Source organism: Corythoichthys intestinalis, chromosome 10, assembly GCF_030265065.1.
Source record: "Corythoichthys intestinalis isolate RoL2023-P3 chromosome 10, ASM3026506v1, whole genome shotgun sequence".
Taxonomy (NCBI): Eukaryota; Metazoa; Chordata; class Actinopteri; order Syngnathiformes; family Syngnathidae; genus Corythoichthys; species Corythoichthys intestinalis.
The window spans coordinates 54,670,511-54,692,633 of NC_080404.1; the positions used below are offsets into that span (position 1 = coordinate 54,670,511).

The 22,123-nt window shown below is 40.2% G+C and overlaps 1 protein-coding gene across 4 annotated transcripts; it reads left to right on the forward strand.

Annotated features, from left to right (window-relative positions):
• The first annotated feature begins 5,628 nt into the window (after positions 1-5,628).
• Positions 5,629-17,437, forward strand: LOC130923468 (E3 ubiquitin-protein ligase TRIM35-like). Of its 4 annotated transcripts, none has more exons than XM_057849206.1 (2): positions 5,629-6,074; positions 15,136-17,436. In XM_057849206.1, exon 2 carries the CDS (start codon positions 15,198-15,200, stop codon positions 16,602-16,604), a length of 1,407 nt encoding a protein of 468 aa, XP_057705189.1. In that variant the 5' UTR covers positions 5,629-6,074; positions 15,136-15,197; the 3' UTR covers positions 16,605-17,436. The 4 variants fall into 4 exon arrangements, with proteins under 4 accessions (XP_057705189.1, XP_057705187.1, XP_057705186.1 ...); XM_057849204.1 differs by having other exon boundaries at positions 5,630-6,080; positions 15,136-17,242; XM_057849203.1 differs by lacking the exon at positions 5,629-6,074 and adding an exon at positions 6,698-7,550 and having other exon boundaries at positions 15,136-17,437.
• Positions 17,438-22,123: the final 4,686 nt, after the last annotated feature.

Here is a 22,123-nt window from a genome sequence, read left to right on the forward strand (position 1 = left end):
AGAAAACGTGTTATGTAAACGTTAACTTTTTTTTTTCCTTTTAAAAATAAAGATATACAGTCATGTGAAAAAAGTAGGACACCCCATTAAATATTCACTTTATCAAGAAATGTTCAGATATCTGATCTTTATTTATTTATTTTTTAATTTCTGGGAAAGAGTGATTTAATTGCAGGTAAACAACAAAAATTAAACATTGTTTTAATCATTAGACCAAATATGTCAACAAAAAGGCATATTCTACCTGAGGAAAAAGTTAGGACACCCTACCACGTAAAAGCTAGTGTGACCCCCTTTGGTTGAAATAACTTCAGTGAGACGATTTTTGTAGCCATCTGCCAGTCTTTGACATCAGTCTGAAGAAAGTTTGCCTCAACGCAGAATACTTTCAGCTGTGAGTTGTTTCTTGCATGTACAGCCCGTTTCAAGTCACCCCACAGCATCTCAATGGGATTAAGATCTGGCCACTCTCCATTTCTTCCTTTTCAGCCAGTCCTTGGTGGATTTACTGGTATGTTTTGGGTCACTGTCATGTTGCAGGGTCCAGTTTCGCTTCAGCTTTCATTTTTTTCACAGATGTTCCTCAAGCCCCCTCTGAAACACGATAGAATTAATGGTGGATTCTATGATGGTGTGCTGGCCAGGTGCTGCCGAAGCGAAGCATCCCCACTTCTACTTCCATGCTTTACACTTGTTATGAGGTTCTTTTCCTGGAATGCGGTATTGGGTTTACGCCAAACAAGTCCTCTGTTCTGGTGTCCAAACAACATCATTTTTGGACTATAAGCCGCTACCTTTTTTCTTCATTTTGAATCCTGCGGCTTATATTCCAGTGCCACTTTTTGTTGATTTATTTGGGTTAACAAGTAACACTTTATTAGAAAGTGGCGTCATAAGACTGTTATAAGACAGTCATAATTATGACATGACGCTATCATTGGCAATACTGAATTCATATGAGAGATGTGATTAAGTGTCATCCGGCAAATTCCGTCACTAACTCCATTCATGTCCATCTTGGATCTTTTACATTCATTTAAAAGTGAGACAATTTTCCGGGTAACTCTAAATGGCATCTGTTATTAGCATGGATTAATGCTCATGATAGTCTTATGTCATAATTATAGTTGTCTAGTGACAGTCTTTTGCCGCAACTGTCAAATAAAGTGTTACCCAATAACATAACTAGCATTTAATGAAACAACTGGAACAGTAACTGAAGAACTAATTAGCACAGAACATGAATTTTGATTGTTATTACCATATGTAGCGCTGCAATGCATGCTAAAAGGCATGTTGGACGACAACAGTGTTGACAGCAGGTGGCAGCAGAGGTTGACAGTTTCCCCAAGGGAGCAGTGATTGCCATGTAAAGCTTCTTGAAGCAATGAAGCTTTGCAGCCAATTGGTTCAAGGCTTCGTGGTGGTTCATTTGCTCTTATGACAGTCGTATGATGCCGCTATAGAATAAAGTGTAACCGGTTAATATATTAATAATATATGAGGACTGCTGCAGCTTATAGTCCAGTGTGGCTTACCTATGAACAAATGCCAATTTTGTGTCAAATTTGGTGGGTGGCGGCAAATAGACAGGTGCGTCTGATAGTGCGAAAATTACTGGAATTCAATTTTAGATTCATCTGTGCAAAGAACATTATTCCAGAAGTCCTGGTCTTTGTCTACATTCACTCCAGCAAACTTCAGTCTGGCCTTCATGTTCTTTTTGAAGAACAAAGGTTTCCTCCCATGAAGGTTAAACTTGTAAAGTCTCTTTCTGATTGTAGAGGCATGCACTTTCACATCAACAGTAGCAAGAGCCTGCTGTAGTTCCCATGATGACATTTTAGGCTTTTTGGAGACTTCTTTTAGCATCTTGCGATCTGCTCTCGGGGTGAACTTGCTTGGACGGCCAGACCTGGGCATGTTGGCAGTTGTTTTGAATGTCCTCCACTTTCCGGACAGTGGAATGGCTGATTTTATATTCTTTCGAGATCTTTTGAAAGCCTTTACCAGACTCATAAGTCTCTACAATCTTCTTTCTGAAGGCCTCACCGTGGTGTTTTCTCTCACTTCAACAGTCAGGGGCACACCAAAGTAAATGTGAGGTTTAAATAAGGCAAGCGTCCATAAAAACACTGGGTAATGATGTTCTAATCCTGTGCACCTGATGTGATACACCTGTGTATGATTTTAGCCATTTTAAGTGGGATTGAATGTGGGGGTGTCCTAATTTATTCCTTAACAGAAATTACTTTATTTAAAATGACATTTTACAGAGAGTTTAACAAAACAACAACAACTTTTTCTCAGTTTTAACTCTTTAGTTCTATTACTTGAATCTCTCAAGATTGTTGAAATTGACATTAAATATCCATATGATCAAATATGTTAGAAAACACAAAGGCTTCCATAAGGTGTCCTAGTTTTTTCACATGACTATGCTCGATTTCCTTTCATTCTTGAAGGTATGTTCATCTGTGCCACTAGAGGGCACTCTTGCTCATTGGACGGCTGACCAAATATGGTCATGTATTAGCTCATACAGTAGCATTAAAAAATAAAAATTCATATAGATGAAGTTGTGGTTAAAAAAATTAATCTGAAATTGCATGAGTATTCTTTTCATCCAATACCTTTTGACTTACATTCAAGTGAATTTTTCAGATGACCACTTTGACTTGAGTCATATTGACTTGAAGTAAAAGTACTCTTATTTGAGTAAAAATTTGCCAGACATTGTTTTGAGAATCACAATATGATAATACATGACAATACAAACACTTTCAAAGTCAAATGTTTGTTTTCTAAATGGTGAACAACTTTGAAAAGAACTTCTGGAGGGGGAGGAAGACGCGATGGACAGACTTTGACATGTCCTTATCTCCAGAGGCAGAGAGGTTTAAGTGGAACAATATGCTGGGTGCTGTTTTGGACTCGAGAAGACACGTGTGGGACGTTGCGGTGGGAGACAACAATGACTGGAAAGTGGGAATCGTGTGGGGGAACCCTTGTTTGCAAGAGAAAATGAGAGCTTGGTTCATTGGATTTTGTGATGGGAAATACAAAATTCCCAGTTGCGAATATGGAGAGTGGAATCCACCTGTCAGAGTATATAGACCCTACCCACGTGACGTCACAACTCCGCTCTCCTGACTGGTGCCGCCCACTTGTCCGTCAACACATCGTGTTGACCTGTTACGGCTACGTACATTCCTCCTATTTACGGCGTGTTTTTCTGCTCGTTAACATTAATAATCAAAATGGTGAAGGCGTGTGTGGCTGTCGGTTGCAATAACAGAGAAGATAGACAGAGAGACTTGAAGTTCTACCGGATTCCGAGAGACACGGAGAGGAGAGAGCGAGATGGGCTGCTGCAATTCGACGAGAAAACTGGGTTCCAAACGATTACCACAGATTATGTAGTAGTCATTTTATATCTGGTAAGATGCATTTAATATATATTTAGAGGGTTTTGGGCTGACAACCACAATTAAGATCATTGCTAGGCTAATCGCCGACAACATACACGTATGTATATAGTGAGAGTGCTATCGCTAAACCATATAAACATTAAAAGCCCTAGCTCCATTGACAAATGACATGATATACATTAGACTTGACAGTGGATGTTAGCAAGAACAAAAGATTTTGAATGGAAAATTTCGTAACTCACCTTCCGAGCACAAGATTCCTGCCGAATTTTCGTGTACGAGGACCTGTTTCACCCAACCAGCAACGTAGCATTTATAAGCCTCCAAGCTCTTAAAGTTTTTCAAACTTTCGTGAGAATAGGCTGATTTTGTGTGGACAAGATAGTTGTAAATATCAGGATATCAGATGTCAGGCGAAGCCAGCGGGTCGAAAAACATCGATTTAGGCATCAAATATGGATCTGGCGACTGTATAGAACGAAGCTTTTCCTCATAACGCCTTTTATGCAACACATCCAGTGAGTTTACGGCATCAGAAAGCACCGGGTCTTCCATGAAATGCATTTTAAATTCCTCGATCAATTGAAACCAATGCTAATACAGAGACAAAATGACAGACAAGTGGGCGGAACCATACAGCGAGCACGTGGTTTTGTGACGTCGGTGGGTAGGGTATATAGGATCCGAGTTGAAGTAAACATGAATGAGAGGTTATTGTCCTTCTCTGAACCTCTTAGAAACACCGAATTGTGGAAATCTAAGAAGAAGTCTTCCAATTGGCCAGACTTGTCCAGTAACTCCAAAATGTATCCTTACTTTAGGACATAAAAGTCCTCTAAAAAAAATAATCCCCATTCCACCTGGTGTTACGACTGCCTTCAGTTTGCAGTCAATTTGACACAGCTTGATTCTTTTGCCTCTAATGTCATCTGAATCATTCCTTTTCTTTTTCCACATGATCTGACTCGCACTTATTGGCCAGGTCAGGTGATAAGACTTTAGTGGAGCTAGTTAAGTAAAAAAATAATTCAGCAGTTACTCAGTATTTTTTTTCTTCCAATACTTTCTGACTTGTGTGAAGATAGCTTTTAGTTTCATATGAGTAATATTATTTGGGCGGAATTCTACTCTTACTTGAGTAGAAATTTTGGCCACTCTTGTTAAAATTGGTTTATTTGTACTACTTTAATACTTGTACAACACTCTTTTTATATTATTATTATTTTAAAAGTACTTTGAGTGTTTTTATTCGAAAGTTGTGCTCACTAATGCTTTCTTGAGTACAATTTTTGGCTTCTCGTTACAGTTGGAAAAATACAGTATATCAGACACAAATAACTAAATACTTGAGTATTCTTTTCAACGAATAGGTTTTGTACATGACTTGTACTTGAGTAATCTTGTTCAACAGTAATGCTACTCTTACTTGAGTACATCTTATGGCTTCTTTCTTGATAACAGTGATTTACAGTACTTGTACTTCTACTTTATTACTTGTACTACTTTTTGTGGATGGATAAGTACTTTCACTTGAGTGATCATATTTGGAAGTAACGCTGCTCTTACTCGATAACAATGTTTGGCTTCTCATTTCAGTTTTAAAAATAAATCAAACGCAGGTGACCGAGCACTTGAGTATTCTTGTCAACATTTTTTTTTTTTTGGATTGACTAATCTTGTTTTAAAGTAATGGTACTCTTACTCGCTCTACTGATAAAATTTTCAAAATAAATGATTAGAAATAGAGATGTGTCGATCATGTCATTTTCAAAGTATTGGAATCGGCAAAAAAATATCGGCCATGCCTTTTTTTAAATTTTTATTTTTTTTAATTAAATCGTTTTCTAATTGTATTTAACGTTACAGACATAATATGTTACACTCATCCAGAATCTTTAGTTTAGGTTTAAGGTAGGGTTATCAGATTTATCCCAATAACGGTAGGTTTTTTTTTTTTTTTTTTTTTTTTATGTATCACGTGAAAATATTTAACGCAGTTAATGCATGCGCTGCAAGACCCACTCATGCATTGTCACACTCCATCTGTAATGGCGCCGTTTTACCTATAGAGAGAGATAAAAGGCAGTGTAAATTGAGTAGAGTGAATTTTGGCAGCCTTTGGAGCTTTTTTTTAATCCTCAGTGGAAGAGTTCCAGAGTGCCATTTGCACTGTTCATTTGTGGGAAAAAAATTGGGAAGTATTGTTCTAAGTGCATTAATGTGTGCCGTGTGTGCCTTGAGATCATATTTTGTCCATTTTTTGCTGCCTTTTGCCGGTTTGTGCTTTGGTTATATTTATATAAGGGTTAACCATCATCCAGAGTGGGGGTGTTGCTTTCACTTTCATTCTGACTGGCAGTCATGTGTGCAGAGAGGAAGAAAGTGGGCGAGCGAGAGAGAGGGAGGGAGTGAGAGAGTAGAGAAAGTGCTCGGGTAACGTAGAGTCAAGTGGCTGTGTCCCCCACATGTTTTGTTTTTGTTAATAAAAATAACCACAAAAAGCAATCCGACGCCTCTCGGTGTTTTTGTGCACGCCGCTGCCGCCTTCCTGAGGGAGAAATTGGACGAACCGACGACAACGAGCCACTCCTTACTACGGCGAGGAGTTGAAAACACCGCCAATTACCAAGAAGGGCAGAATTGGTAACAGTAAGTAAATATCTTTTTGAAAGGAAGTTTGTCCTGTTTACTTTGAAACCGCTGCATGCACAGAACAGCAAAATATCACTTGGAGTCTTTAAAGCTCCATAAAAAATCAGTAAACTCACTCCCAGTTTTCATTTGGCTCAGACAGACCACGGAAAACCCCGGGTTACTATAGTTTTCGTTTCATTCTCGAAAATATCTTCATCTGGCCCACTCTTGCTCTTTGGACGGCTGACGTTTCATTTATTTTAGTGCCGGGGTCGGCAACCCAAAATGTTGAAAGAGCCATATTAGGCTCGAGCGTTTACGTCACAGCAGCACGGGATCATGCGAGATTTGCGACAACGCAACCATTGCGGAAGCATCACGGGACATTTAAACTTAGCGGCAACCAAAGATGGAAAAAAGTAAGGAATACTTGCCAGTTCGATACAGAGACAAACTTGTTACCACGGCGAAGGACAGATATGTGAGCAATTTTAAAGAGCATATGACACCAGAAAAAAAGTCTTAAATGGCATTATTATGTGAATTAGAATCATATTTTGAGACGAATCGACTATATACAACAATTTAGCAAAGCGCAGATGACGAGACATTAGTCTTTTAAACTGCCGGTTAGCCACGCCTATCATTATAGGGCTTTAGCGTCCCCAACAGGTGGATGACGTCAGCGGTAGACTGGGCTCATCGGTTTTACTATTCAGCCCATTGAGGGGGAATTATTCAGAACGAGGAAAACGCGACGAAGAAAGCCGCCAAATGTCATTGTTTCAGTCTCTCTACTCCAATATTTTTACAGGATATTCTTTTTATCCAAGTATTTTTCCCCAATAGCAATATAAATGGCTTGAGAAGGACCAGTCAGCCTGTCGAGGGGGAGCTATTCACAATGAGGAAAACGCGACGAAGAGAGCGGCAAAATGTCATTGTTTCTGTCTCTTCAATATTTTTACAGGATATTCTTTTTATCAAAGTATTTTCCCCAATTGCTAAATAAATGGCATGGTCATGACAAATAACAGTCTTGTGCTGAATGGAATATGAAATAATAAAAATGCATTTATTCAGGACGACATGGCAAAATTACTCCATAATGGTCAAAACTGTCGACTTCACCTTTACTGTCGCACCTCCCGAACTATATTTTATGACACCTAAATCGGACATATGTCATTTCCCTTCCCCGGCTTCAGAGAATGTAAACAAACCAGAAGGCGTGACAGCTAGCCGACATGCTAACCCGAACCGAGTGATGTTTCAAAGTCTTCAAAGCGGAAAATCACACATAACTATCCTGGATTATTTGACATGACGACCCGGTTGTCTATTGTCGTCGCGGATCGGCAAACCGCCCGGCGGAGAGCAATTTACAGTTCGTTCCCCGGAGGAGGGTGGCTGGAGTTGTTGTGCAGCTAACGGGCTGCTAATGACCATTAGGACAGCTTTTTACATGCCTATCAATGATCAAACGTAAGTAGTCCTTCATTTAAAGGAAGCTTGTAGTGTTTACTTTGTAATCGCTGTATTCGTATTTGACATAATACAAAACAAGATGTTTACTCACTTCCTCCTAAGTCCAATGGTCCCACAGTAAATATCCACGGTGAATGGGAACCTTTTGAAAATCCAAAAAGGCGCATACGCCTCTCCCTCATACAGAATGATTTTTCTGCAGCCGTTTGGCTGGCGTGATGCAAAAAATAAACGTATTAATCCGCAATTTACAGTTCGTTCCCCGGAGGAGGGTGGCTGGAGCTAACGCAGCTAACGTGCTACTGCTAATGCATTAGGAGAGCTTTTTACATGCCTATCAATGATCAAACGTAAGTAGTCCTTCATTTAAAGGAAGTTTGTAGTGTTTACTTTGTAATCGCTGTATTCGTATTTGACATAATACAAAACAAGATGTTTACTCACGTCCTCGTAAGTCCAATGGTCCATCAGTAAATATCCACGGTGAATGGGAACCTTTTGAAACTCCAAAAAGGCGCATACGCCTCTCCCTCATACAGAATGATTTTTCTGCAGCCGTTTGGCTGGCGTGATGCGAAAAATAAACGTATTAATCCGCAAAATCAGCTGAATCCTTCGTCCTCATACACAACAGTACACTGTAGCGTGAAGAGGACGTCTTCTACCGTACACGTCACAGCGCCCTCCTCCTTAATGCAAGACCGAAGCCGGAAGTCACTCATTTTCCTGGCGCGGGATTCAAAAAACTAAATAAATATAGCGATCGCTTCCACACACATCCAAGCGGTCCATATCATTCAGGAGCATAAAATACCGCGTGTATTATGAAATAAACATGCTTTTTCGTGTCACAAGCACTTTAAGGATGTGAACAATGTTGACCCTCACGAGCAAGCCGAACACAAATGGAATAAAGATGTCGACAAGCTTCCACCACTACGCGAAATGGACATCATGCTGTATTTAGTGTTTGGTATATGTTACTACACTCATCAGCAATTCCGAAACTACAAATCGCTACAAAGCTACGAACAGTTTTGCTGCGGATGGGTGCAGGATCTTCACTTTATGACCATAGCAAACGGCAACACATCTTTCTAGCAAAGGTAGGCAATGTGTGTTTACATTAGTCTGTGACCACGGATGTACAAATCTTTTGCTGCATAAAATGAAGCTTGTGTACAAATTCTTTGCCACTCTCTCACGTCAAAATATTACAGCTTTTTCATTTAGCACTGACATGAATTATGTCTTATGAAGACAATGCACATGTATGCATGCTAGTTGTTTAGCTGTAGCAATAGCTAACAACAGGCCGACTTAGGGCGTAAAGTTACTGAAATTTGCGTAAACAAACGAAATTAACTTACCGGAGTGGAAGTGCATAGAGCAAACTCAGTGTGTAATTGGAGAATCAAACGTTATGCCCTTCCTTCTGATCGAGGCCACCCATGCCATTCTTCGACGTTTGGTAAGTTCAGATATGAGCTTTTCCTCGCCTTTTCTCCATGTAGGGATCCGGAAGAAACTCAATGGTGTTCCGTCGAGCTGTACATTCTCCTTTCTATTCGATCGGTTGTTACAATTCTTTACCGCACAATAATTTCCAACCATTTTTAAAGAGCGACCTGTGTTGAAATGCCTCAGTTTATCTTCCGCAATGGCGATAGCGGCGGAAACCTCGCGAGTGCCACGTTATACGCTCGAGCCTAATAGGAGCTGAAAAAGGAGCCACAAAAATTAAAAGCCTTTTATAATGAAGGCAACACATGCTGTATAGACCCTACCCACCGACGTCACAAAATCACGTGATCGCTGTATTGTTCCGCCCCCTTGTCCGTCATTTTGTGTCTGTATTATCAATGGTCTCAATTGATCGAGCAATTTATAATGCATTTCATGGAAGACCCGGTGCTTTCGGATGCCGTAAACTCACTTGATGCGTTGCATAAAAGGCGTTATGTGGAAAAGCTTCAGTTTATCCATTCGCCAGATCCATATTTGATGCCTAAATCGATGTTTTTCGACCCGCTGTCTCCGCCGTATTTGCCTGACATCTGCTAGCTACGCTGATATTTACAACTATCTTGTCCACACAAAATCTGCCTATTCTCACGAAAGTTTGAAAAACTTTAAGAGCTTGGAGGCTTATAAATACTTCGTTGCCGGTTGGGTGAAACAGGTCCTCGTCCACGAAAATTCGGCAGGAATCTATCTTGTGCTTGGAAAGGTGAGTTATGAAATTTTCAATTCTAAATCTTTTGTTATTGCTAACATCCACTGTCAAGTCTAATGTATTTCATGTCATTTGTCAATGGAGCTAGGGCTTTTAATGTTTATATGGTTTAGCGATAGCACTCTCACTACATACATACGTGTATGTTGTCGGCGATTAGCCTAGCAATGATCTTAATTGTGGTTGTCAGCCCAAAGCCCTCTAAATATATATTAAATGCATCTTACCAGATATAAAATGACTACTACATAATCTGTGGTCTTACCAGATATAAAATGACTACTACATAATCTGTGGTAATCGTTTGGAGCCCAGTTTTCTCGTCGAATTGCAGCAGCCCATCTCGCTCTCTCCTCTCCGGGTCTCTCGGAATCCAGTAGAACTTCAAGTCTCTCCGTCTATCTTCTTTGTTATTGCGACCGACCGCCACACACGCCTTCACCATTTTGATTATTAATGTTCACGAGCAGAAAAACACGCCGTAAATAGGAGGAATGTACGTAGCCGTAACAGGTAAACACGATGTGTTGACGGACAATTGGGCGGCACCAGTCAGGAGGGCGGAGTTGTGACGTCACGTGGGTAGGGTCTATATTAGCTATAAACCCTACTCACGTGACGTCACAGCCACGCCCCCGCGCCATGTTGTCCGTATACTCGTCATGTAAATGCATTAGTGCTTTGTAAATTCCTCCTATTATGGCGTGTTTTACTGCTCGTCAACATTAATAATCAAAATGGTGAAGTCGTGTGTGGCGGTCGGTTGCAAAAACATAGAAGATAGACGGAGAGACTTGAAGTTCTACCGGATTCCGAGAGACCTGGAGAGGAGAGCGAGATGGGCTGCTGCAATTTGACGAGAAAACTGGGCTCCAAACGACTACCACAGATTATGTAGTAGTCATTTTATATCTGGTAAGATGCATTTAATATATATTTAGAGGGTTTTGGGCTGACAACCACAATTAAGATCATTGCTAGTAAGCCTGAACGATATATCGTTTAAACATCGCCATCGCGATGTGCGTGTGCGCGATAGTCCCATCGCAAACACGTGCGATAGTTTTCCTTTTTTTTGATCCACATAAGCCTCACTTTCTGGTCTGCGCACAGCCTCCTACCCTCCCTCTCCCAGCCTTTTGATCCTCTCAGCCACTGCTGCACAACGATGGCTTTGATCTGGCCAAAGAAGCACACTTTGCACGGGCATCTGTCAATCATCGTTTAACTTGTTAAACAGTTGAAAGGAAGCCGCGCTGGAATGAATGTGTGTACTGTGGGGACGTTGGAGACATTCAAATGCCACAAGTGATCATGAGGAGTTTGAAATTTCTACATGTCACTTCAACGGTCACAGCTAAAGTAGATAAACAGAAGCATTTAATTAAGCCAAACATTTATCTGCTACAGTACTTTATTCTTGTTCAAAAATGATTTGGTTGGACAGTTATGTTTAAAACATCATAATTATGACTTTTTAAGTGCTTAAAAACCATTTATTTATGTACATTTTTTAAATCACTTTGGAGGGAAAAGTGAGAAAAAAACATGTCTTATATGTATCTCTTTCCAATGCTAAATCTGAATAAATACATTGAGCACAAAAAACACACACACAAAAAAAAAAATGGGGGGGTGTGCTACTTCACGGTTTTTCACTTATCGCGGCGAGTTCTGGTCCCCATTAACCGCGAAAAACAAGGGATGACTATACACTGTGGTGATGGTGAGTCATCTAAAGTCTTTCCAAACAGCTATTTAAGTCATCTTGTGAAAATTTCTTGAAAAAAAAAATATATACATTTTTTTTAATACCGCAATATAATATCGCAATATATCGCAAACCCCAAAAAAATCGCAGCAATAGTTTTTTCCAATATCGTTCAGGCCTAATTGCTAGGCTAATCGCCGACAACATACACGAATGTATGTAGTGAGAGTGCTATCGCTAAACCATATAAACATTAAAAGCCCTAGCTCCATTGACAAATGACATGAAATACATTAGACTTGACAGTGGATGTTAGCAAGAACAAAAGATTTTGAATTGAAAATTTCGTAACTCACCTTTCCAAGCACAAGACAGATTCCTGCCGAATTTTCGTGGACGAGGACCTGTTTCACCCAACCGGCAACGAAGTATTTATAAGCCTCCAAGCTCTTAAAGTTTTTCAAACTTTCGTGAGAATAGGCTGATTTTGTGTGGACAAATAGTTGTAAATATCAGTGTAGCTAGCAGATGTCAGGCGAAGACAGCGGGTCGAAAAACATCGATTTAGGCATCAAATACGGATCTGGCGAATGGATAAACTGAAGCTTTTCCACGTAACGCCTTTCATGCAATGCATCCAATGAGTTTACAGCGTCAGATAACACCGGGGCTTCCATGAATCGCTCTATAACTTGCACGACTAATTGAAAACAATGAGAATAGGTCTAAAAAATAGCTACAATATGGTCTATAGACCCTACTCACCAAAGTCACAGAATGACGTGTCGCTGTATCCGGCCGCCATATTGTCCGTCTCTGTTTAGCCCTATTCTCAATGGTTTCAATTAGTCATTCAGTTTATAGAGCAATTCAGGGAAGCCCCGGTGCTTTCAGACGCCGTAAACTCATTGGATGCGTTGCATAAAAGGCGTTATGTGGGGTGTCATTTAAACATTTAACATTTAAATATGTAAACTAAAGTGCAATCAATTTCATAAATGAATGGCTTCTGGTTTTTGAAATATAAATAAGGACAAAATATTGTGATAAAACAAAATTGCAATAACTGCATTAATTATCAAAGTGAAGTCTAACTGTAACTAAAGTTCAGCATTCGATTCATTGATGACTGGCGCCATCCAGCGTCGTGAATGGGTATATGTCTAGGCCGCAGTTTTTTTTTTTTTTTTTTTTTTTTTAATTTTTTTTTTTTTTTTAGGCCGCAGTTATAAGACGTCCCCCAGGTTTTCATTCTTACTTTAATGCAAAAAACACCGTCTTATATTCGGGCCAATACGGTAGTTCATATCTTTTTTCATTCTTTAGGAATCAGCATTAGAAAATAGCTTAGTTTGAGCAATTTTCCAATTTCTGATTAAAACAAACAGAAATTGAGCTTTTTGTAAACGCATACATTTCAAACATGACTTTAACACAGCTCTTTTTTGCTTTAGTTACGTCCCAAACATCTGAATAGTGTTTTCCTTTTACAATAACAGTAACAGTAAACAGTGGTCTTTCGCCATCTCCCACTGTATTAAAAGTCAAAGCCAAAAGGCGAACGGCCTGAAAAAAGCGCAGTCTCGGCGGCTGAGGGAGAACCGTAGGTGAGGGCGGTCGTCGTGACGATCCCAGCCGAAAATGGCACTTCTCGGGCGGACACGTGAGAACCTTAGAAGACAGTAGGTCGCTGCGTGAGTCCGGTGTTGTGCCGAAAAAAAAGGCCGGAAAACAGCTTTCGAAAAAAGTGCACAGCTCTCATATCTCTTGTCTGTGTGCTCTTGCTTAGTTCAAAAATACTGCGCGCACTCCGAAAATGAGAGCGCCACTGCCACCCACTGAGTGGATGCGCAAGTATACTTGATTCAAGTACGGCAAAAAAAAAAAAAAAAAAAAGCATGTTACCCAAGGTCACATGCCCCACCCCTGGTATCGCTCTGCGCCCCCCTATTTGAGAAGTACTGGGCTGGTGTGACGCAAAAAATAAACAAATTAATCTGCAAAATCAGCTGAATGCTATAGTGATGGCTGTATTGCGAGATGGTTACTTGGCAGACATCACATTCGCCATATGGTAAATGGTGTTACACTTATATAGCTTTTTTCCACCTTTCTAGGCGCTCAAAGCGCTTTACACTATCTCACCATCCACCTACTGGTGACGCAGCACCAGGAGCAATGTGGGGTTCAGTGTCTTGCTCAAGGACACTTAGACGTGTTCATCAGGGCGGAGAATCGAACCCACAACCTCTGGGTCGGGAGACAATTACTCTACCACTGAGCCACGCCACCCCATATACCGATCGCTTCCACAAACATCCAAGCAGTCCATTTCATTCAGGAGCATAAAATATCGTGTGTAACATGAAATAAAGGTGTTTTTTTTGTGTGTGTGTGTGTGTCACAGGCACTTTAAGTTTTATTATACAGTGATACCTCGCCTCACGAACTTAATTGGTTCCCAGAAAGAGTTTGTGAGGCGAAAAGTTCTTCTTCCGAACATTTATTTCCCATAAGAAACCATTAAAATGAAAATAATTCGTTCCCAGGTCCCCATAAAACATAATTTTCTACTAAATAAGCCTTAAAACTACACAAAAATATACCTTATTTTATGTATAATAAATGTGCTATTGTATTGAAATTAAATAAATAAACTGTACTGTATAATAAAGTTTATTTACCTTTGTGATGGTAGTTGATGGAATGGAGTGGGAGGAGGAGGGAGGGAGGGAGTTACTGTTTGGAAGGAGAGCCACCTTCCATAAGGACTGTAGGTAACTCAACCTCCGGTGTGCCACACACGAACCCTTAATAGCTTCCTTGTTCTTAAGGATGGTAGCAATGGTTGACTTAGCATACTGGTACTGGGATGCTAAGTCACACATACGTACACCTCGTTCGTGTTTACCAATTATCTCCTCCTTCTGCTCAATTGTAATTCTCTTTAGCGTCTTCTTAGGCTTAACAGTTGCCTGTGGTGGGGTCTTTTTCGGTCCCATAATAGCAAAAATACTGTACGTACATTCAATATGGTCCAAAATGTCTAACCACGTCCGCACTCAAAGAAAGGGAGGGGAACGAAGCGAGGCGCTGCTCGACCGCGTGGTGTGTTCGTCCGCCGAAAAGTAGTTCGTCAGCAGAGACTATAAATTCGCGAATTTAAAGTTCTTGAGGCGAAAAGTTCGTGAGCTTAAGCGTTCGTGAGGCGAGGTATCACTGTACTTATTCATTCATTCATCCGTTTTCCATGTCGCTTTTCCTCACGAAGGTCGCAAAGTTGCTGGAGCTCATCCCAGCTAACCACGCGCAGTAGGCAAGTTACACCCTGAATTGGTTGCTTGCCAATAGCAGTTTTGTTATACTTATTTTTTTTTTAAATAAATCGGGATTTTTTCATGGAACGACTTTGAATTTTTGGATCCTGCTGCTCATGGAGACTCTTATATGCCTAAAAGAGGTGTCCGTTTTTGTTTGAGGTCACTAGTGGTTTTGAAAATATTTTGAAGTTTTTGATGGTAGGCCCCCTACGGATCGGCCTTGTGCCCCTCGTTCTGTCAACTGATAGTGAAGTACATGAAACAACATGGAAGAATCCTTTTGAATTGTATGTAAGAATGCTTTTTGTTTTGCAGAACAACCGCAGCTCGACATTCTGAACTTGTGCGCCGAGCCAATCGCCGTCTTCTCTAAAACAATGGCTGGACATCTGGAGGACCATCTTCAATGTCCCACCTGTCTGCAAATCTTCAACGATCCTGTCATGCTGCCGTGCAGTCACAACTTCTGCCGTGCGTGTCTGCAGCAGTGGAAGGACAAAGGAGAACGATCGTGTCCAATCTGTCGGACAGAGTTTAGTTCGATGGATCCGCCTCCGAACTTGGCACTGAGGAATATGTGTGAGAACCTTTCATGTGCCTCGCTCAAATCCGAAGACATCTGCAGCTTGCATGAGGAGAAACTTCAACTCTTCTGTTTGGACCACCAGGAGCTTGTGTGCCATATCTGCAGAGACGCAGAAATCCACGTTGGTCACAAGTTCCGGCCCCTTGAAGAAGTTGTGAAAGGTCATTATGAGGAACTCCAGAAAGGCCTGCAGAAGGCCAAGGAAAGACTCAAAGATTACAACGACTGTCGAGAAAACTGCAATGAACAAGCAGAGCACATCAAAGTCCAGAGGGAGAATGTCGAACGCAAGATTAAGAAGGATTTTGAGGAGCTCCGTCACTTCCTCGACGTCGAGGAGGAGGCCAGGTTGGCTGCGGTCAGGGAGGAAGAGAAGATGAAGAGTCACACGACTACGGAGAAGATTGCGGCTCTCGACAGACAAATGGCCGCTCTCTCGAATCTCATCAGAAGCACTGAGGAGCAGCTGGCGTCTGGCAATGTTTCTTTCATGAAGAAGTTCAAGACTGCGATGAGCAGAATCCAGGAGCTGCCTGAAAAGCCGCAGTTGCTGCCAGGAGGTCTGCTGGACGAAGCCAAACACGTGGGCAACCTCAAATTTAAGGTGTGGGAGCGGATGAAGGAGACACTCGCCTACAGTCCCGTCATTCTGGACCCCAACACGGCCAATCCAAGGATCAGTCTGTCTGAAGATCTGAACAGTCTGAGTTGGGAAGACGTAGAGCAGGAGCGTCCAAAGAATCCAGAGAGGCCCCAGACGTGGCGGTGTGTGCTGGGTGGTGCTTTGGACTCGGGAAGACACGTGTGGGATGTGGAGGTGGTAGACAACATTGAATGGCAAGTGGGGATTATTTGGGGGGACCCATGTTTGCCAGATGAAATGATTGGTTGGTTCATTTGGTTTCGTGATGGGGTATACAAAAAGCCCTATTGCGATGATGGAGAATGGAATCCGCCTGTCAAAGTGCAGAGGATCAGAGTTGAAGTGGACATAAATGAAAGGGTGGTGTCCTTCTCTGAACCTCTTACAAACACCGAATTGTGGAACACTAAGAAGCCTTCCAATTGGCCAGACTTGTCCGGTAACAACAAAATGTATCCTTACTTTCAGACAGCACATAAGAGTCCTCTAAAATTAATCCCCTTTCCACCTTGTGTTACGACAGCTATAGTTAGCGATCGTGTTGACACGGCTTGATTTTTTTGCTCTTCAATGTCATCTAAATCATTCCTTTTCTTTTATCAAATGATTTGACTCTCATTTATTGTCCAGGTCATGTCATAAGACTTTACTGGAGTCAAAATGATGAAGCAGTTACTCAGCATTTGAGTATTCTTTTCTTCCAATACTTGTGTGAATTCAACTTTTAGTTTAATGTGAGTAATATTTGGAAGTACAGTAATGCTACTCTTACTTTTTGCTACTCTCGTTAACATTGATGTACTTGTACTACTTTAATACTTGTACTACAATCATTTTTTGATTTTATAAGTACTTTGATTTCATTTGAAAGTAATGCTACTCTTACTCGAGTAAAATATTTGGCTTCTCGTTACAGCTCGAAAAATATATCAGACACAAATAACGAGAGTATTCTTTTTTCACAAATAATTTGGATTGATGACTTTGACTTGTACTTGAGTAATCTTATTTAATCATGCTGCTACTCATACTCGAGTACCATTTTGGGCTACTCTACTGATGATATTGTTTTCAAAATAAATGATTATCAACACTTGCTTGGTAATTGCGTATTTTTTTCACCCAATACTTTTTGACTAGTACTTGTGTGCGCACTACTTTTACATTGATGTGAGTAATACTTGAAAGTAACACTACTCTTACTTGAGTACATCTTATGGCTTCTCTCTTGATAATATTGATTTAGAGTACTTGTACTTGTACTACTATTTGTGGATGGATAAGTATTTTTACTTGAGTGATTATATTTGGATGTAACGCTGCTATTACTCGAGTACAATGTTTGGCTTTTCATTTCAGTTTTAAAAATAAACGCAGGTGACCGAGTACTTGAGTATTCTTTTCAACAAATACTTTTGTTTTTTTGGGGTGGGGAGGATTGACTACTCTAACTTGTGATTGAGTAATCTTGTTTTAAAGTAATGCTACTCTTATTCGCTCTACTGATGACATTTTCAAAGTAAATGATTATAAACACTTACTAATTACTTGAGTATTCTTTTCGCCAAATACTTTTCGACTTGATTTTGACTACTCCAGTGAATTTTCTGCAACTTGAGTCATCATATGTTGACGTAACTGTACTCTTACTCGAGTAAAGTACAGGTAGTCCCCGGGTTACTACGTACCCGACTTACGTGATTTCGACTTTACGACGGCTATTTCGGCTCCAGTCGTTTTTTGTTTTTTTTAAGTCACGTAACAGTGTAGCGTACGTCGGAGGATTAGGGCCAAACAAGGGAGGAGAAAAAAAAAGGACCACGAGATTAAAGTCGAACTAGTACTACGAGAAAAAAAGTTATTCCATAGGGTAAGCCGCTACGCACTTTGCGTACACGTACCTTAGCCGGGAGCTACGACGAAGCATCAATATAAAGCCATCTATTGATTATAATGTGATGTACATTAGACAAAAGATAAATGATTTTCTTATTTATGTAGCAGATTCCAAAATATAGACTCAGGAGATGCTGCACAATATTATGCCAATTCGTTATGACGTCACTTACGCCGTAGGGCTACAACATAGCTTGGAGCTACGACCAAGTTTTGGCAGCCGTTAAAATATTCTATTGATAATGATTTGATATACTGTAGATGAAGGACTTCCTTTTCCTGATTTGTAAAAGCGATTCTAACCACAAGATGCTTTCAGTATTGTGGATTTTAACGGAGACAAAGCGCTAGGTAAAGTAAGTAGAAGTTTATTCAGCTACATTAGCCCAAAAGAGCCATGTAGAAAGAGTTTTGTGAACCACTTCCGGGTAATGGAGCCTCGGGTAATTCCAAACATCGCCTCGACGAGGGCGGACCCCTTTCATATGAATGGCTGGCTGTCAAGTATAATTGGAGGTAAATTGAGGGGTGAAAGTGGTGAGAATCCCTTGCCGGAACTCCCTGACATTAAGGTTGCCATGGAGCCCAATTTTTTATTTGGGGGGGGTCAAACCTCCTAAAATCACTTAAATGCAGTGCGCTTATGGCGCAGTTATTCCTATAACGCATACAACTTACACATAACTTGCACATAACTTTTTTATTTTAAATAATAAATATTTACAGTCATGTGAAAAAGTAGGACACCCCATTAAATATTTACTTTTTTTATTAAGAAATGTTCACATATCTGATCTTGTTTTTTTTTTTGTTTTTTTTTCTGGGAAAGAGTGATTTAATTGCAGGTAAACAACAAAAATCTAACATTGTTTTACTCATTAGACCAACTATATCAACAAAAAGGCATATTCTAACTGAGGAAAAAATTTGGACACCCTACCACCTAATAGCTAGTGTGACCCCCTTTGGTTGAAATAACTTCAATGACACGCTTTTTGTAGCCATCTGCCAGTCTTTGACATCGGTCTGAAGAAAGTTTGCCTCAACGCAGAATACTTTCAGATGTGAGATGTTTCTTGGATGTACAGTCCGTTTCAAGTCACCCCACAGCATCTCAATGGGATTAAGATTTGGCCACGCTCCATTTCTTCCTTTTCAGACAGTCCTTGGTGGATTTACTGGTATGTTTTGGATCCTTGTCATGTTGCAGGGTCCAGTTTTGCTTCAGCTATCATTTTTTCCACAGATGTTCCTCAAGCACCCTCTGATACACGATAGAATTCATGGTGGATTCTATGATGGTGTGCTGGCCAGGTCCTGCCGAAGCAAAGCATCCCCACTTCAACCTCCATGCTTCACAGTTGGTATGAGGTTCTTTTCCTGGAACGCTGTATTGGGTTTACGCCAAACATGTCCTCTGTTCTGCGGCTTGTAGTCCAGGTTGCACTTTATTTGAAATTGACGTCATAAGACTGTCATAAGACCGTCATAATTATGACATGACACTATCATGGGCAATTCTGAATTCATATAATAGATGTCATGAAGTGTCATCCGTCAAATTCCATCACTAACTCTATTCATGTCCATCTTGGATCGTTTAAGTTCATTTAAAAGTGAGATAAGTTGCCAGATAACACTAAATGACATTTGTTATAAGCGTTCATTAATGCTCATGACAGTGTGATGACATAACTATGATTGTCTAATGACAGTATTATGGCGCCACCGCAAAATAAAGTCTTACCAAATCACTAGCAACTAATGAAACTGTAACAGCAACTGAAGAATTAGCACAGAACATGAATTTTGATTGTTATTTACATCTGAAGCACTGCAATGCATGCTAGAAGGCATGTTGGACGACAACAGTGTTGACAGCAGGTGGCAGCAGAGGTTGACCCAAGGGAGCAGTGATTGCCATACGAAGATTCTTGAAGCAATGAAGCTTTGCAACCAATTGGTTCAAAGCTTCGTGGTGGTTCATTTGGTCTTATGACAGTCGTATGATGCGGCTGTCAAATAAAGTGTTACCGGCTAATATATTTTGGTGTAAATATCCCATAATACAGTGAGGACTGCTGCAGTTTATAGTCCAGTGCGTCTTATTTATGAGCAAATGCCATTTTCGTGTCAAATTTGGTGGGTGGCGGCTTATAAACAGGTGCTTCTTATAGTGCAAAAATTACGGTAATTCATTTTGTAGATTCATCTGTGAAAAGGTCCCGTGATGACATTTTAGGCTTTTTGGAGACTTCTTTTAGTATCTTGCGGTCTGGTCTCCGGGTGAACTTGGATTGAATGTGGGGGTGTCCTAATATATTCCTCAACAGAAATTACTTTTATTTTAAATTACATTTTGCAGAATGTTAAAAAAAACAAACTTTTATTCAGTTTAAACTTTTTAGTTCTATTACTTGAATCTCTCAAGATTGTTGAAATTGATATTTAATATCCATATGATCAAATATGTTAGAAAACACAAAGGCTTCCATAAGGTGTCCTAGTTTTTTCACATGACTGTATGCTCGTTTTCCTTTCATTCTTGAAGGTATGTTCATCCGTGCCACTAGAGGGCACTCTTGCTCAATGGACGGCTGACCAAATAGGGTCATGTATTGGCTCATACAGTAGCATTAAAAAATAACAGTTCATATAGATCAAGCATGTCCAAAGTCCGGCCCGGGGGCCCAATGCGGCCCGTGGTCAGATTTCATCCCAGCCCCCATCCTCTGTCATAAAATCAATAATGTCTGGCCTGCACACAGACCGAATAAATTGCTCAAAAGTACTGCTACCACCATATGAAGTAGCTTACACACTAAATGCTGCTTCTCATTTACCCACTAAAAGGCAGCAGCACTCTAAGCAACATTACCCCGTGTGACATTTTACACGCAATTTTCTAAAATGGCGACAATCAACAAGTTAAAAAAAAAAAAAAAGGGATAGGCGGAAATTGGACTATTTCTTCACTAAAATACGCAAAAACTGTCTGCATCATTTGCGAAGAGACAGTCGCTGTTGTTAATGAGTTCAATGTGAGGCGATATTACCAAACAGACGCTGACATGTACGGCAAGATTACAGGGAAGATACGTAGCGAGAAATTTAAGCAACTTTAAGCTAGTTTAATTTTACAGTGAGAAGAGATGAAAGAGAACGCCACAAAGGCGAGTTGCAACACTTTGTGGAAATTATTTATTAAAAAAATAAAAAAGCAAATGCGACACACAGAATGGTTTGCTAAAATTTGCTTAAATATATTGTTTTACGTTAAAGGACGTCAGCAAAGGTCGGCCCTCCACATTTTTACCACACCAAATCTGGCAACCTTTGCAAAAAGTTTGGACACCCTTGATATAGATGAAGTTGTGGTTATAAAAATAAATCTGAAATTTCATGAGTATTCTTTTCATCCAATACCTTTTGACTTACATTCAAGTGAATTTTTCAGATGACCACTTTGACTTGAGTCATTTTGATTTGAAGTAACACTACTCGTATTCAAATATATGTAAATTTGCCTGACATTGTTTTGAGAATCACAATATGATAATACATGACAATACAAACACTTTCAAAGTCAAATGTTTGTTTTCTAAATGCTGAACAACTTTGAAAAGAACTTCTGGAGGGGGAGGAAGATGCATTGGACATACTTTGACATGTCCTTATCTCGTGTCATGAGGCACTCTGGGCAAATGTCTTTGCCCCTAAATGAATCAATCCATAAAGGTTTTTGATCACAAATTTGAGTGTCATATTGCACTTTGGCCCCCTTTGTGACTATCTGACTTCGAATAAAATCATAAAGTCATAAAGGTTTGACCACAAGTCCAACCGTCCAAAATCCATGCGAGAAGTTTGACTCATAAAGCAGAGTTGACTTTTTTGGACATTTTGGAAAAAAAAAAAAAAACATTGCGTCCATGTCAAATGAAACCTTCTGAGATGAAACCACACTTGCGATCAAAATTTTAAGGTGACACAAGCTTGAGGTTACGGTTACTTACCTCAATGTCACCCTTCTGTAATATCTCACTTCTACTCCAATAATCAAGCCATAAAAGTTGCTCATTACAAATCTGAGCCCAGCTTTAGCAAGCAGGAAGTGCACTTTTGGACCTTGAAGGAGGACATGAAACAACCTTTCGCTTGTGACTGAGGCAGAAGAA